Source organism: Cydia amplana, chromosome 9 (assembly GCF_948474715.1).
Source record: "Cydia amplana chromosome 9, ilCydAmpl1.1, whole genome shotgun sequence".
NCBI lineage: Eukaryota > Metazoa > Arthropoda > Insecta > Lepidoptera > Tortricidae > Cydia > Cydia amplana.
In genome coordinates, this window is record NC_086077.1 from 17691194 (window position 1) to 17709336 (window position 18143).

General features: G+C 39.8%; 1 protein-coding gene across 1 annotated transcript in view; it reads right to left on the bottom strand.

The window, feature by feature from the left end:
* Window positions 1-18143, bottom strand: part of LOC134650866 (monocarboxylate transporter 14-like) — a 56997-nt gene that overhangs the window by 8634 nt on the left and 30220 nt on the right. The window contains exons 2-4 of the mRNA XM_063505801.1: window positions 5156-6751; window positions 4293-4526; window positions 1623-1746 (exon numbers count right to left, since the gene is read on the bottom strand). Coding sequence (XP_063361871.1) covers window positions 1623-1746; window positions 4293-4526; window positions 5156-6670 — 1873 coding nt within the window. The 5' untranslated portion in view covers window positions 6671-6751. The remainder of the gene's footprint in view (window positions 1-1622; window positions 1747-4292; window positions 4527-5155; window positions 6752-18143) is intronic.

The following is an 18143-nucleotide window of genomic DNA, read 5'->3' on the forward strand; positions in this document are numbered from 1 at the left end:
GATCCACCCCAGTACGAATTCTACAACAACTTGGAATTTGCGACCTGTTAACGTTCAAGGTTCCGAAGGAGGAATTTCCTAATTCGTTGGTATCTTTTTTTCTCGATTTCGCATAGATGGCTGTCATGGCAGGTCAGGATCTGATGAGGGGAAATCAGGGGAACTATTTTAATATTACAAGGGGCTCAAGGTATAATTTCCTCTCTGAATTCGACATTTAGTAAAGTGAAACTGCTGATGAACACCATAAACTGTCGGTTATTTCGGAAAGATTATTTCATCCATTTAGAATGGAATAGTTTTTATTTGTAAACACACAGACAATAGACATACATAAAAAGAACATAGTGAGAATAAAGTGTCAAGAAATGGCCCCATCTCAGCATGTTGCTGGCAACTTCCAGCGCTGATCTTCCGATGGGACCATCAAGTGAGAAATAATCACGAAAGGTAACAGACAAAAATAAAGAAACAAAAGAAAGGATTTCTCATCAGAAGTCAAAGGACGAGCAGCGAGTGGAGCATCATCATCATTAGCTTAAGAGTTATTCTCTTGTCGGTGGAGTATCTTCCAGCATTCCCTATCTTGGGCCAGCTCTTTTTCTCTTTGATACGACACGACCCCTACTTTTTCTTTCACTTGGTCTAAAAAGCGTCCTATCCGCCCCTCCAGGATAGTTTTGAAGTGGTCGTGTCGTATTGTCCAATAATTTTTCCGCGTCTATTTCTTTTCATTCACTCTTAGCACCTCCTCATTCGTTATCCTGTCTCTCCATATTAATATTCATTCTGTAGCTTCTTGGAAGTAAACTCGCCGTCATTAGAACTTGCGAACTATGTAAACAAACCGCCATATTGAAATTGTCTCTGAATGATGAATTTACTAGTGATGGGCAAGACTCTTACTTACTACTTTACTAATGTCAAACCATATCGAGTAATAAAATACCAAAATTAAAAAACAAGTAGTTACTTATTTTTATTTGTTTAATCACGATCAGAAGACAAATTGGTACTTAAGAATGATGTATTGATGTATTTTACAACCGCGGCGGCAGGTACAGAGCGTGAGTTGGGTAGTGTGTAACGGGTTTATTTATATCACAAACTTTAGTCACAACACTACCCATCATAGACAACTGTAGAATTTAAAAGAAACTTATATAATATGTAATTATTTTTGAAAAGATGTGTCCCGCCGAGTTTGTTGCCGGTCCCATAATGGGATACCCTCCTCCAATTGAGGGGGGATTTAAATCTTCTCGGGGCAGAGGTGTAGGGTTGGAGCCGGTGTAGCTTTATTTGACGTTCATAAGCGCATTGTAATTATGCCTACTTGAATAAACTATCTTTTATCTTTTAAACAAAAACGTCATTCCATCAGGTCCTAATAACTTAACTTATGAAACCATTTTAAAATTTTAATTAAATATCCAAGATACAGTTATATATTTATGTATTTTACGGAACGGACTGTTTCAATAGTGTATATGTGTATACTTTGAATTGTGTTTGATGGGGTAGTGTGAAAATTCAAGGAGAAACAGTCACAAAACAAAGTTACATTGTTTGTTTACATAGTTCGCAAATTCTAATGACGGCAACTTTAGTTATATGGATACCTAGTCCGAAGTAGGTGTGCAGCAGCGGCATGAGGAAGGTGACGACACCGCACAGCAGCATGCAGGCCGCGTACACGAGGCTCGGGTTCACGCACTCCCAGTCGCCAACCCAGCCCAGGAGTATCTGCAAATCAGACAATAATATATTATTATACTAGCGACCCGCCCCGGCTTCGCACGGGTTAGCAAATTATACATAACCTTCCTCTTGAATCAACTCATCTCATCTTCCTCGCGTTATGCCGGCATTTTGCCACGGCTCATGGTAGCCTGGGGTCCGCTTGGCAACTAATCCCAGTAATTGGCGTGGGAACTAGTTTTTATGAAAGCGACTGCCATCTGACCTTCCAACCCAGAGGGTAAACTAGCGCTTTTTCCTCTTGAATCAACTATCTATTTAAAAAAACCGCATCAAAATCCGTTGCGTAGTTTTAAAGATCTAAGCATACATAGGGACAGACAGCAGGAAGCAACTGTTTTATACTATGTAGTGATGATAATGACAAACAATTCATTATTACTTAAAACTTTATGGGAAACAAAGGGACCTCGTGGTATAACATAGCCACCAGTAGGCTTAGCACAAGAGCGCCGCGACAGATAACACTTTAACCATGTAAATATTACTGATTTTATCTACATTTTCCTTCCACCCGAGAGAATTGGACTGATTTTTTCAGTTCTGTCTGGTTTTTCCTCCCTTTAGGTACTAAACAGTTAAAAACACTATAATTTGTTACAAATAATCAGATCAATTCTCGGAGATAATAGCTAAGTACCTACAATAAATGAAACAAGATATTACTACGTAATTTAGGGCTCGTTCTTAAAATTTCCTTCCAAATTTTTTGTGTACACAAATATTACTAAAAGTTTAAGCGCCACTTGCACCATCCCACTAACCCGGGGTTAACCAGTTAATCCTTTAACCCAGTGTCAAATTGTACTGGTAACCATGGTAACTCCAGGTTTAGCCGGTTTAGTGAATGGTGCAGTGCAAGTGGCCCTTAATCAATGAACACATCATCAAATATTGACACGCTCAAACAAATATTTTGATTGTTTCCGTAAATCTGTCCCCGTATTGTTATCTGGGCAAATAAAGCGTGGTTTACACTGCGACAGTTTATGAGACCGTTATCAGTTAAGCTGTGACATGCGCACGAGTCTGTTATGTAACCTGTCTACTATTTGATAATTAGTGCCTAAGTATTAAATTTAATATTAGGTATATAGTCAAGGTACATACCTACTTTGAAATTTTGTATTAACTCTTAATTACTTGTGTGATTACATAAGTAATTGTTCCAAAGATTCCGTTTACAATAACGGATATTCTAGATTACATTCATGAGACAATTACCTATACATATATTACGATTTCAAATTTACCTAATATTGAACGTCTATCACTTTCATACATACAGTCGCCATCAGATATATCGGAGTGGCCAAGGTGCTCACAAATATCTGAACACGCCTCTATTGTCATGACGTTTGAGTGCGTGTTCAGATATTTTGATCACCTCGGGCGCTCCGATATATCTGATGGCGACTGTACAAGACTAACTAAGCATAACTTTATACCTACAGCATTTTAATGGCGCCTTCCCTTGTATTCTTTTCCTCAATAAACCACTCAATAAACCATTACTAATTAATAGTATTTAGCAATTGATAGTCCTATTTCCTGCACAATCTGCACATGTACGATAAAATAGAGTATCTAAAAGTACCTATAATACCGGATCGTTATCAACTCTTATCACGTCGCGACAGATTGTAGTGGGTCAAGTTAACATACTGCTTTAGATAAATGATTTGTGTCATTGTTATAATAGACTAACTAACTAGTTTTAGCTAGTTAACTAGCTTGCTTGCTAGCTTGGGGTGTTTAACTAGTTTTAGCTAGAAGTTAGAGGCTCCCGATATCTTTATACCTATGCAAATTATACACGGTGGCTAAAAAATACCTGTATGCCCGTTGCCAGGGACGTTTTGGGATTATACTGAGCAACTATTTACTATGACACCAACTACGAAATCGCGAAAAAAATGTACCTTCCCATAGAAAATGGACCAGCAAAATGTATGAAACAGCCAATTCTTTTTTTTGCGATTTCGGGGTTAGTCCCATAGTAAGTTGCTCAGTATAATCCCAAAACCTTCCTGGCAACGGGAATGCAGTTATTTTTTAGTGTATAAAACAGTTTCCTCCTTAGATACTGAAAAATTACGCACAGCCTAAACCGTGAATAGTTAAAGTTAACAGTCAGGTAAGTTCATGATAGTCATTTCTACCATATACGTCTCAGGAGGCCTATCGGCATCTACTGTAACGTTGGATATATTCGCTGTTAACGGGTAAGCCTCGCTCGGTAACTTAATTGGTAAAGCGGCGAGCTGCTATTCTGGAGTCGCGAGTTCAAGTCCAGCCCGAGACAGTCAGTGTTCCACTTTTCCTTTATTTCTATTGCGATGTAGACATATTTACAGTCACCACACGGGATTGTTACGCCATTTAGGGTCCTAGCTAAATTGATTGTTCCATACTTACGCTATGGAATGTCCAATTTAGCTAGAACCCTAAACGGCGTAACATTCACGGACCGTGACTGTACAGCAGAATGTTCGAGAAGGACACGATGTTCCTGACGTGTTATGACTCACCTCTCCAAACATGTTCAAGATCCCAATAATAGAGATCAGCATGGACGCCTCGTTCTTGTCGAAGCCCATGCTCATGCCGCTGTCAGCGATGTATACGTAGGGCACGTCGTACCACATGTAGAGGAGGAAGTTAGAGACGGCGAACACGAGGAACGCGGGGTTCTTGAAGTGGGAGAAGTCGAGAACGTCGACGGCGAGGTCCCAGAAGTCCCAGAGGCCGGCGTACCATTGAAGCTTGAAGGGGAAAAGGGAACTAGAGTTAAGGTGCAGTTCTGGTCATCCCCCAAGCGGCCGTGCCTGCCCGGGATCGCAGATATCATAGATAGAACATGTTCGTGTTTGTTCTATCGAGCGATTTCGATTCTATCCTATATGTATTTGTAGAAGTCTACTGAAAGCTAGATTGAAATGTGAAATGGAAAATTCGACGCACGGAAACAATATTTCTGTGATATATCATTAATTGGTAGATGTGCCTTATGTCACGGACACAGACGTGACATACTTGACTTTCAGTAGTTTATGCCTGTTACATACGTATAAACATAGTGTAGTGCACTTGTTAATCGGATGATAAACAACCTACGGATTCACAGAACATAACAGCTGTTTTCCTGTTATTATCATGTGAAAAGTTGTAAACATAACAAACTTTACGATTTTACACCGCATGTTCCTTACAATCTTAACATTTTAAACGCTACATACGATTACGTAATCTGTTTTTAAATACTAATTAATTTCAGAGTAAGTTGTTAAACTCCTAACTTCTCGTAGAATTTGAGAATGCAACGCTTTGGCAGCGATTTATAGACTTGGACCATTAAAGAATGTTATAAGCATCAAAAATCAAATTTCCTCACCTTTTCTTTAGCAATGGTAGTCATAGAATTCCTGAAGATATTGGGGCACGACGACGCTCGGAGCCTATACCTGTTGATGTTCAACATGGCGCCTCTGTACGTCAGCGAGTGCCGGTGCACCCTCAAGTCCTTCAAGAACGCTGGCGGCTTCTTCACAACTCCTGTTGTCCCCGTAGCGGCCTGTCTCTTCAACCAGAGAGACAGAGCTGCCTTGTCGCTTAATGATCGGTTTTCTTGAGTCCTGGGCGCTGATGTGGGTGACAAAGCACCAGGGGATAAAGTGTCAGGAGACATTAAAGCTCTCGGTGGAGATTGTTCATGTAAACGCCCACTGTCGCTGAAGCTTCTCGAAGGAAGCATCACTCCCGGATAGTTCTGGGCAAGAATTGCATAAGCGCGACCTTTGTTGGACATTAATTCGAACACTTCTAAAGAAACACTCTCTCCTCCAGTCATGAATGTTGGCAAGTCTACTAAGGAACTGAACTGTGGGACGATAGGGGACGCCACAGCTTCGACATCTACTGTTTCAGCTATCTTAGCGGAACCGGCAGCACTGCTTTTGCTGTCCGAAAAACTGTCTGCTGAAGACCCAAAACGTTTGTTCCGCTTTCTTTCTCGTTTTCGCTTCCTTTCTTTCGCTTTTTCCGCGTTCATCGTAGTTGTCCATGGAAGATCTCTAAATAATAGCCCACAAACGGCCATGTTTAGGAAAAATCCGGCTAGGATCAGCGTCGTCCCTCGCCAGCCATACTCATCCAGCAACACGTTGGTGAGCGGCGCGAACAAGAAAGTACCGATCCCGCTCCCACAAACCGAGATACCGGTCGCGAGCGATCGCTTCTTCTCAAAATAGTAGGCGACAATCACTACCGCCGCCACGTAGCATAAGCTTAGTCCAAATCCGGCCATGATCCCAAACGTGAGGAACAGCGTCTCCATATTTTCTACAAACGCCGATATCACGAATCCGATGGCCGCTAATATCGAGCCGAAAATAGTCATGAGCCGACAGCCGTACCGGTCCGTCAGGAAGCTGGCGATCGGCCCCGACAGGAGCGGCATCGCCATGAAAATGCCGGCTATCCATGCCGTCTTTCCTTTCCCTTCGCCGAAATACTCCAAGAAATACGGGAAGAATACGCCGAAGCTGAACGTGATGCCGTCGGCGATTAAGTTAACCATGAACGATGCGAAAACGACAACCCAGCCCCAGCCGCCGTCGGGCGGGCGGGCCTCGGCCAACGAGAGCTCCTCGTCGTCCGAGGAGCTGGACGAGCTGGAGCCGCTGACGGACACGGGCGCCGGCGGCGACTGCGCGTCGAACTGCACGTGGAGCGTCCTCCCGTTCGGTTTCCTCGGGACACTGTCATCGCGGAGCAGCGGTTCGCTCTCCGGGATGGGGGCGAGCGCGCGCGGCGCGGGCCGCGGGTCTAGACCGGGTTGGGGCGGCGTTTCGCCGGCGTGCGCTTGCAGCGGCCCACGGTGCGGCGGCGGCGACACGGGCGCGTCCATGCCGGGGCGCGGCAACTCTGCGCGGGGTCACCAGCTCGCCCGGCTTCCATGCGGGCTCCGCGCACCCAACGTGACCTCATGCTGGAAACAAAAAAAAACACATGTTAAAAACCTTTCCGATTCGAACTAACCTCACTATCGCCACCGAAGGGAGGGCCCTTAGACTTCATATACATATTTCAAATTAAGAAACACACGATGTGAGAAAAGAAAATGTCTCCTTGATTGTGGGACGAGAGAGGGCTTTTGAAACTCAAAATCCAAGTCGAGTAATGGAAATAACATTTCCATTTTTCTATAATTGTTCTATGCATACTTTCAACGATACCATTTTACCTAGGCAAAATCCGACGCCGTTTAAAATCAGCCGACTCAAACGGATATGGTTACGAAAGCCAGTTAGTCAGAGGAAGCCAGGATAATGGCAGGTCTGCAACGGATGCCCAAAGTGTCCAATCGCTTCTGCACTGGTGATTGGGACACAATAAGAGGCTCAGTGTATTTATAGATGGATATCTAAGTAGCGATCGTAACTTGATGTTTAACTTGAATTTGACTGCTCTTTTTATATACCCCGGCCACACACTCGACGAGTGGTATGGGAAGTAGTGAGGGAAGTATGCATTTTACGTGACAGATACTCTGATAAACTGTCATAAGGACCATCATGCGGCGCGACAGGTATAGATGTATAGAGGTATAGAGTATAGAAAACACGCATTTCATTCAGTTACCTAAGACTCCTAAGAGCTAAGTCCTAAAACAATTTAAAATAAATAAATAAATATTATAGATTTTTTTTTACACAAATTGACTAAAATGAATATCTAAATCTAGATTGATATCGTATCATTTCAGCGTTATCAGTACATTCAATTAAATTCAATATATGTATTATATTTAATTATTATAGAATCTGAACAATTCCACTGGCAATAGGTAGGTACCTAGCATTAGATGATATCAATATTTAACAGAATTACATGAGATTTACTGATATACATAATATAGGCTTACGACGCAGCAGGATATCATGATTAAAAGACTTATCGATAAGAATTATGTCACAGTCTTTGTATTCTTAAAGGTCACTAACATTATTTTGTGTCATAGTATTTTTCCTACGTTATTTGCGACTTACTTATAACAGAGGTGACTTGACACACAATACCGTGTATATAACAATCATGAATATATTTAATTTATAAAACCAGAAAACTTACCTAAGTTCTATTATTGTGCGCGGGATACACGCGCTGGCAAGGAGGTTAAATACGGTTGTACGTGTGTGTGTGTGTATGCCGTATATGGCCCTTTTTGGCGATCGATGGGTAAAGCATTTCATCATAATTTGCGTACCCGAAGGATCGGTACCCATGGCACTTGCACAAAAGAAAAGGGATGAAGAGTATTGCTATAATCGCGATACACATACTGTGTAGGTTGACTGAGACGATCTTGGGAACTAATAAGTAAGTCTTCGCTCCTATCTAGGAAATTCTTCGGTTGTCTAGTCGCAACTATACGTATACATTGGCTTATATTGGCTTCCGACGCAGGCGTGCAAGTTAAAATAGCATATAGTTTTTAAGGATGTAGAGATAGCGTTTCATTAGTTTGGCATGCCATTCGACTCATCTGACTCACGCAAGAAATAAGAACACAAAACTAGGAGTCAGTGGGGTTCAAACTGTTCAAAGAAAATTTTATTCCGAACGTGGCATCTTAAGCTCACTGAGCCGAACGGCATACAAATGCGAACATTTCAAAGTTGAACATTTTATTTTCAAGTGGAATTCAAATAGGAGTTTATTCGTAATTTTACGTTTGATTTACGATTTGATACGGCTGTATTTTGTGGATTAAGATCTATGCGGAGAAGCCCGCCTTATATAAAATTTTTGGTTGGAAAGACCGTCATACGGGGAAAGTCTAAAATAAGACAGTTACTTAAACAAGTAAAAACAAACGAATGTCTACGCCAAAAAAAAAACATCCTAGACGTAGACACTATAACAAATAGTATGGCGCGACTGGCTTCTCTCCAGACGTGTTTACGTCAAACATTATAAATAATCGGGAAATTTGGCGACATAACCAATAAGCCAAAACTGGCGTATGGTATGGCCGAACATTCTAGAGCTATTTTGTCGCAAATATATGTCGTTTGGCAGTCCACCAGGCCACAATGTTTCTTAATTATGAGCAATTCATGGGAATGTTACAAGTTACAATAGGCAAATGGGTTAAAAACGTTTTTCGTATGAGTGTTATGTTTTGCTAAGCTGTGATATATTTACTGTTACTTTTCTGTGGATATCATAGAGAAAAAAATACATAGAGTGCTCACTCCATACATCAGTTTTAGTAACAAAAAGACTATTAGCATCTAGCATCGAGTAGCGGAACTATCAGTACTGCTACTTGACAATAGATGTAGCACCGACCGGAAAGTCTTATGCTGTTGAGATAAGACTTTCCGGTCGATGCTACATCTATTGTCAAGTAGCAGTACTGATAGTTCCGCTACTCGATGCTAGATGTAGGCACTGAAATTAATAGTCTGAACTGATGTATGGAGTGAGCACTCTTGTCTTTATTTCTCTATGGTGGATATACAACAGAAGGACTTTGAATCCTAATTTTGTTGCCTAATTCTTATAAGCCTGTCTTTACCTTTTTTTATAGGACATTCTTACGCAGATTGACTAAGTCCCACAGTAAGCTCACGAAGGCTTGTGTTGTGGGTACTCAGACAACGATATATAGAATACAGTGTGTAAGTCCAATACGGGCAATAAATTAAACCAGATATAAGAATTTACCCGTCTAATCAGTAATTAAGAAGTTTTTTAAAGTTACACTTAATATGACTCCGTAATGAATTTTTTTCACATGTACCAAGCAGCAATGTACTGCAAACATTAAGAAACAGAAGATGACATGACATTACGAGATACGAGCTTTTTATTGTAACTGCTAACAAACGTTGACAGTTACTTTAAAAAGCTCGTATCCCGTAACGTGTGGTGTATTACATTGCAGGCCGAATTATTTTGTATGGTTAAAATTTTCATTGCATTTCTAAGTAAAATGTATCTCAATATACTTTTTAGGTCCTATGCTAACCACCGTTTAAATATTCGCCCGTATTGGATTTACACACTGTATACAAATACATAGAAAACACCCAAGACTCAAGAACCAATATCTGTGCTCATCACACAAATAAATGCCCTTACCAGGATTCAAACCCACAGGACCGTCGGCTTCACAGGCAGGGTCACTACCGACTAGGCCAGACCAGTAGTCGCTTTACTCCTTCAAATCTGTATGATTAGTCTCAGTAAAATGTACCAAAGTTGTTATCTAACTGTCGTATTGTCGTAAAATCGTGCAAAAAAGCGAACCCGCATGTGTTGCTTGCCATACCACAGATTATATAATAGTTCTTACGGAACATACATGTTTTTGTCCAAACTGTCCAAAAACTCCAAAGGTACAAAAAAAAACAAGTTTCTTATTTTTGTGATTTAACATTTGGTGGTTTTCGAGAAGAAGTCTTGTCAGGTTTTTAACGCATATCAAAGGACGCGAATCGCGAACCTCGAACCTTCGCGTAGCCTACCATAAATCAAATGTCAAAACGCATTCGCGAACCCACTTACGCTCTGAATTCGAATATCAAACTTTCGCATATTTCAGGGATCTTAGTACGAATACGAATGTAAGTGGCCCGGGTAAAGAAAGTAGTGAGCTTGGAATAGAAAGCCCTCAGTTACGCAAGCAAGGGCAAAAGGTCGCCGTTATTGTTTTGCCGGTGACATTTGAATCTCAAGAGGGTGTAAAGTTCAGGAAAGTAATTACTTTGTCAACTAGTTCGGATGCTCGGTTATTTTGCTAAGTCCCGTGACACTTGAATGTTTTAAAATTAATAATATTTAACAAATAAGAATCGCCTTCATATAATAGTCTGATTTTATAATGTAAACGTCTTCGTCGGCATTTCTTCGCCATATTACTTTCAATCAAAATGAGGACAGGGCCGGCTGTATTTAGTTATAATGTAGCTCGAAAACTTAAAGAAATTCTATTCCATTTCCATCTTATTCCAAAAAAAGCTTTAGATTATTTTTCATCATACCTGAAATGAATGAAAACAAGAAATCTGATTTAAAATCGTTTTCCACAGGATCTCATGAATAGTATCTTAAAAATGAAGGCAAGAAAGATGAAGCTAAATATGAAACAATTATTATAAACGTGACTGTACTTCCTGTACCTAATTCAGCCGGGAGCTTAACTTGTCAAATTAATGTTAATAGACTGTAAACGATTTTAACAATTTGAAGGGTTACCAACAGCCCTGAATACATAATGAGGCTTGAGCGGATCCATGCTCCTTTTACAAATGGAGAGGAAACTTTAACACGAAACTGGCCGATAAGCAGAGGGGCTACCGCAAAAACCGAAAATCGCAAATTGCGGGGATCTTCCTCTTTTACTCCAATGAATTCGTAATTAGAGTGACAGAGAAAACCGGCCAAGTGCGAGTCGGACTCGCGCACGGAGGGTTCCGCACCATCAACAAAAAATAGAGCAAAATAAGCAAAAAAAAACAAGCAAAAAAACGGTCACCCATCCAAGTACTGACCCCGCCCGACGTTGCTTAACTTCGGTCAAAAATCACGTTTGTTGTATGGGAGCCCCACTTAAATCTTTATTTTATTCTGTTTTTAGTATTTGTTGTTATAGCGGCAACAGAAATACATCATCTGTGAAAATTTCAACAGTCTAGCTATCACGGTTCGTGAGATACAGCCTGGTGACGGACGGACGGACGGACGGACGGACGGACGGACGGACGGACGGACGGACGGACGGACGGACGGACGGACGGACGGACAGCGGAGTCTTAGTAATAGGGTCCCGTTTTTACCCTTTGGGTACGGAACCCTAAAAATGCCCGCACCTTGCGAACTTAGATTTTCACGGTTATAGCCCTGAATAGATTTTTACAGTACATATGGGGCTACTTTTCCGCACTAGTGCGTAAAATAGCACTTTTCGTGCGTATGTCGAAACTTTAAAGTGCCATATGTACTGTAAAACGTTGTTCGATACACGTGCGAATAGGTAATTCGCAACTCGTGTCGATTTAAAACACTCCCTTCGGTCGTGTTTTAATTTATCGCCACTCGTTTCGAATTTCCTCTTTTTCCCACTTGTATCGAAAATAACTATTAAGTTTAGGAGAAAAGTAGACGTGGACAAGAGCTTGCTTACAATTTTCCACTTTAAAAGCAGAAGAAATTCGTCACACACTCAAAATAGGAAACTCGAAAACGCCTTACCGACATAAAACAATATAAAAGCCATTAGACCTTAGACTCTTAGACCAAACGCCGGCGCTTGTCGTCCGTCAAATTATCCTGTTGACGGCGGGATGTCGCTTGTCGCTCAATTGTCGCCCTTATGACTAATGTAACAAGCCACCTGAATGGATAATTTCATTTGACGAATTGCGTTATAGGATAATTCTGATGGATCTCCAGTGCGCACTGGGTGGTCACATGTTCAGGTCATACATGGAGAATAAGATTGAACATTTATAGCAAAGGTCTCTGATTCAGCTATGTCCATATGTTCTTCTCTACAAGTCGCAATTCTCAACCGATTCTCGTGAAATTTTGTGAGCACTGAGCAGGTGCGATGATTATAATGTTTTTATCAATTCTGTTGTTGATATTTTTTCAAAACGGCGAAGCCATGGGGGTTCGCGACTCGCGAGGTCTATTACGTCTCACAGAGTCACTATAGTTTATATATGCGCTGTTTATATAGTCCAATCCAAATCTTATTTTAGTAAAAAGAAAGACAGACAGTTTGGGTACGTAGTAGATTGGTTATTTTAGTATTTAGGATCAATAGGTAGATAAACAAACAAAATAATAACCAGATCGCGCCACTCAATTGGGATAACCATAACAAAGGCGAGAGTGGCGAGACACTAATGATAAAGTGCGGTCATCAATTTTATTTTTATTACATTCGGATCTTAATCACAATCCCCCAAATGGCAATAAAGAAAGCCATAACAAAACTTTATGAAGATTATCATATAACATAAACATTGCACACTTAAGAGACGAAAATGAAAGCTAATCATGATTTAGTCGCTAGGTAGAGATCGAATTATAAACTATCGTAAAAGTTTAAATCACGATAAGTATTGCACTGATAAGAACAAGTTGCTGATAAAACACATCGTTGTAAACTTGTAACCAACTTCACTATTTTCCTTCTTCAGAATATATTTGAAGGTTCAAGAGTTTCAAGACTGTGCGAAAGTGGTGCGAACACTCCAGTGCGAGTTTCCTTAAATTACAGTACTTTTTTGATTAATTGGTTGAATTCCTATACCTCAGTAGCTAGTAGGTACTCTCAGGTAGTCGGCAATGTAATGGTCTCCACTCACCTTGTAACTAATCGCATGCGATTTTCAAAACATGTCATTTGATCAGTCGATTGAGTTTTTTGCACCTACTTATGTAGTCGGCAAGTTCTAACTACACTCACATTCGAGTACTCGCAGTTTGTCAAAGGATTGTCTCATTTCAAACATAGACAGAGAGAATCATACTATCTTCGTCTTATACTAGTACTAGCACCCAAAAAGGATGAGTATAGTTTTTTTGTTCTAATTTACTGACTAATTGGTTTGACCAACTACAATGAGTACGCACAAACTAAGTTCATTTACATCATCGACGTAAAAAAAGAAGTTATCCGCATCATTGACACGGTACAAATTGTAATCTACCGGGGTCGGGTCACCGATAGCGCAGTGGTTATCGGGACACGAGGCGGGACGCAAGCCTCCTTGGTTCGATGCCCATTCTATTAAATAGCACGCAATGTTTTCGTGTTTTAATCCAGGCTGGAAGAAATCGTAAAACGTAAATACAATTTTTTTATTTAATTTTAACAGAGTTCCATGCATATATACAAGGACCAAATCTCTATGTTGCTTATAACTGTCGTGCACTTTTCAAATTTCAGTTAAGTGAAGCATTTCTGTTCTGAAGTTGTCTAGCTGTTAGTAGTTTCCTTTTTTTACTTATACAAATCCTATATCTTTAGAAAAGAATTTGAAAAAGACGCTACAAATGAAACACGTAATGCAATAAACAACGCTTTCCATGGACTTAATTGGCAACATTCATTTGAAGTGAAGGTAACGAACAGTAACGAGTGACATTTCTCACAAAACAAACACGTGAGTACGTAATACGTTTAGCGAGACGATAATTAACGCATAAATGACACATGTTAACTTTCCAACACATGTCGTTGATGATTATTGCTTAAGTGGCAATTAGATACGTAACTGTAAATGGTAAACATGATCTGCTGATTAAATAATAAGTAGATGTGATAACTGTTACTATAACTAGGCATTTGCAATCACGATTAATGAGTAATTATCTAATTAAGTAGGTATACCGTTTAATATTCAAATAACCTAATTGAAAATTTATGTAAATTGTTAATTATGTTAGGTAAACACAGATCAGAACGGATACAGGGAAAGTGTAAACGAATATATCGAAATTGAATGTTTGTTTTGCCCCCCCCCCCCCCCCCCCCTAAAATCATCCAAAAATCATGCTTCGAATGACCCCGTTTCCTCCTACGTCATGCTACCATCATCCGATGTCCAGACCCCCCCTACCCCTAATTAGAAATGACGTAATTTATGAATAGCCCCTAATGTGAACTCCTAATAATTTACGATTTGATTATTATTAAGTACGTGAATCACCTGAAGTATTAATAACTAGCGGGCAAGTTAGTTATTTAACAATTCACAATAATTACAGTGTATTTGACGCTGATGCATAACAGTACAATCTCACTAATCCGGCACTAATGTTGACAAGTTAGAGCAAATCTGCTTATATTTTGATGTGTTAGTTGAAATACTCTATACTGAAACAATAAATTCAAAGAAATTTCGGTCGCTATTTGTATTTAGCCATTTATACAGAGAAGCCAGTGTGATAATTAATGTAAGCTCAGATAGGAAACTTGGACATTTGATTTGACACCCCTATTTTAGTTAGTGATGGATTACAGTGTACCAGACCGTCGAAGTGCGGGATTATTTATTTATTTTTTACTTACGAAAGTGATTCATTTCTAGACACGTGATGCACGGAGAGACGCTAAAATATAAACAAGACGCACCTCACATGACATTTTGGCAACGTCCCCGTCGATCATGGGCTTGCCAAGATCCGATATTCTTAAAAACAGCATTTCACACAGATATACATTCACTGAAGTAAACACTAACACTGAGAAAACTGTTGATTTTATTAACACTGTAAATAGTCACAACTATGTCACATATAAAGAAGAAGTTTTTGCTAAACTAGGTGCAAATAACGTCTTTATAGATGATCTATTCACGGAATCATGAAGTGAAGTTTTTGGCGCGCGTATAGCTAAGACGGCGCGCGCGAAGTGACCAGTGGCACGGACGCGTTTGCGACCACTCATTATTTAATAGTCAGATAAAAGATTATCTATTGAGTCGTCCTCGGTCAATACGACAGTAAATTACGTATCTATCGCTGAATGGAGCTGCGAGTAGTTGGTCATGTGATCGGGTAGGTATCGTCTGAAGAAGATTAGCAATTCCTTAACTGGGTTGTGTTGTTATACATCAGATTACACGTTCATTCAGAAAATGCACAACAATAAATAAATTCATTATATCACACAGGCAATTAAAGTTTGGGATTCATTAATTGAAAAACATAAACCAACATTTTGATTAACTTGTAAATGATGTATTATGACGCTGAACAATTTTGTTTCCTTTTCTATAGACTAACTCTAATCAAATATCTGAGATCCTTGTTATTATTTTGCTTTATACAATTAGGCACTAATAACATCGTAATCGGCTATCCAATTCAGACTTTTCTAGAAGGTTTCCCCGTCTCAATCTCAGTTGAACAAAGTTTTGACAATTTGGCGTTATCAGGCCTAATGTCAATCATACTATCGTTTACTCACCATGCGGACACTCGGCGCGAGGTCCGTAACCGACATACATACTAATGATAAATGTCGTCAAGTGTGATAACGATACATAGCGCATTAATCAATCGAGAACATGTCTAATTGTATAAGTTTTGATAATATTATTTGAACAGCCGAAAACTGGAATGATTTAAACAAACTACATACTTATACACGCATCGTTTGATTTGAATAAGAAATTGATAATGAGCAAACATAATTTAAAAAATTGATAGTTAGGTATAAAAATGCACCATCAGAAAACTTAGTTTTCCATAAATCTCTTCTTGGACTGGAAATTGTAATGGCTGAAGTTCACATGATATTTTACGCTATTCTAGGACAAACGCTCTTAGCAAATAACACTGGAATCGTGTGCCAAATGGACTTAGACTCTGGTTACAGCCTCGCTACACTTATCGAATGAGGAACGAACGGCTTCTTAAAGGCATTAAGAATCCCTTGCCAGAGTTGCGAGGCTCGACACGTAGCGACGCCGACGGGAAGGTTGGCGGAGCAATGTCTGATGGCTCCTCTACACGATGGGCCAGCGTCGGCCACTCCAAGGGACGCATTTATGCGTTAGAGGGAGCAAGTGATATTGTTATCTCATTCTACCGCATAGCTGCGTCCCTTGGAGTGGCCGGCGCTGGCCCATCGTGTAGAGGAGCCATGACTTAGCAAAAGCCGGAAAACGATTTAGGAAATGGAACGACTGACAAATTACAAAAACAGATCTTGGAGGACGATTGATGTCCTCGGGAAGGATAAAATTTCCTTGATTATTCAGCAAAATTAGCAAACAGATCTAAACTGACCGAAATGCTACGGACTACAAATGCGTCGTCTTCAATTAAAAAGCTAACTTAACTTAGATATCGAATTATTGTTCAAGATGCTCTTTCAAATGTAAACAGAATCAAACTTCTAAGCACGTTCGTTGCGGCAATTAGTGTAACTCGTAATTAACCATACTTTGTATCAGGCAGGTCTTTCGGCCTAGTGCCGCAGTGAATGTGTTAATAAGAAATATCTATCTTAATTTATTATGATTTATGAAAAATGCTAATCTAAAATTAACAGTTTTAAAATATTGACTTTGAAATGTACTCTTGAATAGTTTGTGGGTGTTGAAAACCTTCAAGGACAAATGATATATTCGGGGAGCATCTTTTATTCTAAATTTCTAAGTTATCCGATGAAATTCGATTTTCGTGATCGACAACTCGCGAATAAATTCTTGAAATAAAATCCTAGGGGAGATAATATTCGGAACAATTGTGACTAAGCAGAAACTCTTGTTAAAAGTTAAAGACGTCCAAAATGACCGATCTCTTTTTGAGCGTCCCAAATCCGCGAGAATGTTTGCGCTTAATTCGGGCCTAAGAAAGCAATTTGAAGCATTATCGCCTGGGCCCCTATTCGACATGTACAACTGTCAGATTTCGCGTCCACTTCAATTCAACAGTTGAATGAATCGCATGTTCATCAAGTGCGGATAATATAATTTGGTACAACCAATAATTCAACAAATATCAACTTTGTTTTATTACTACTTTAAGGTTTATAATGGTTTGGTTTGGTTGTCACCTAACTGTGGATTGCTAATGTCAAATTTTGACACAGGATTGTTCAGATTCAACGGGAGTTCAACACGATACGTCAAACGTCGCTTGTCGAATAAGGCCCCTGCAGAGGGGTCTTTAGGTAAAGATTTTGTTGTTTTCTCCAAATGGAAATCCAGGGTAGTGTGGGTGATGTAACTCGCTCAATACAGTTATTATAATATGTTGGAAAGAACTCCATGCCGAGCTCGCCCGGGCGAGGTCAAGGCCGCTCAGCTGGGGTAGATGTAAAACACATTGTGTAAGGTAAGGTCAGGACGGCGCTAACGCAAGGCGGTGTTGGCTGTAACTATGGAATGCTTTACACGCTCCTGACTTATTCAATTAAGTACTTACCTAATTGAATGGTTATTCTTCTGTGTATATTTGACATACGAAATAGACATGATGCGACGATAATCGTTTTGTTTTAAATTGCCAGTAGGTAATGTAGGTATACAATATACATACATGACTATGACTATGACTATGACTACTTTATGAAACTACGCGATGTGATATTTCGACTGATAAGAAGATTCCCAAAATGCATAGTCGAAGATTGTTTTTGAAGTGAAAACTTCTTTAGCGGCGCTGGGCACTTTTTGAGGTGGGGAAAAAATGATAAACTCGAGCGAGACAGCGTAAGGCGATCACGTGACCGTAAGGTTTAGATGGCCACTCATTTAGATGGCATTTAAATCAATAAAGAAAAACTCAATGACATAATTCAATAAAGCTACATCTTGATGAAATCGCTAATAAAAGTGAACTCT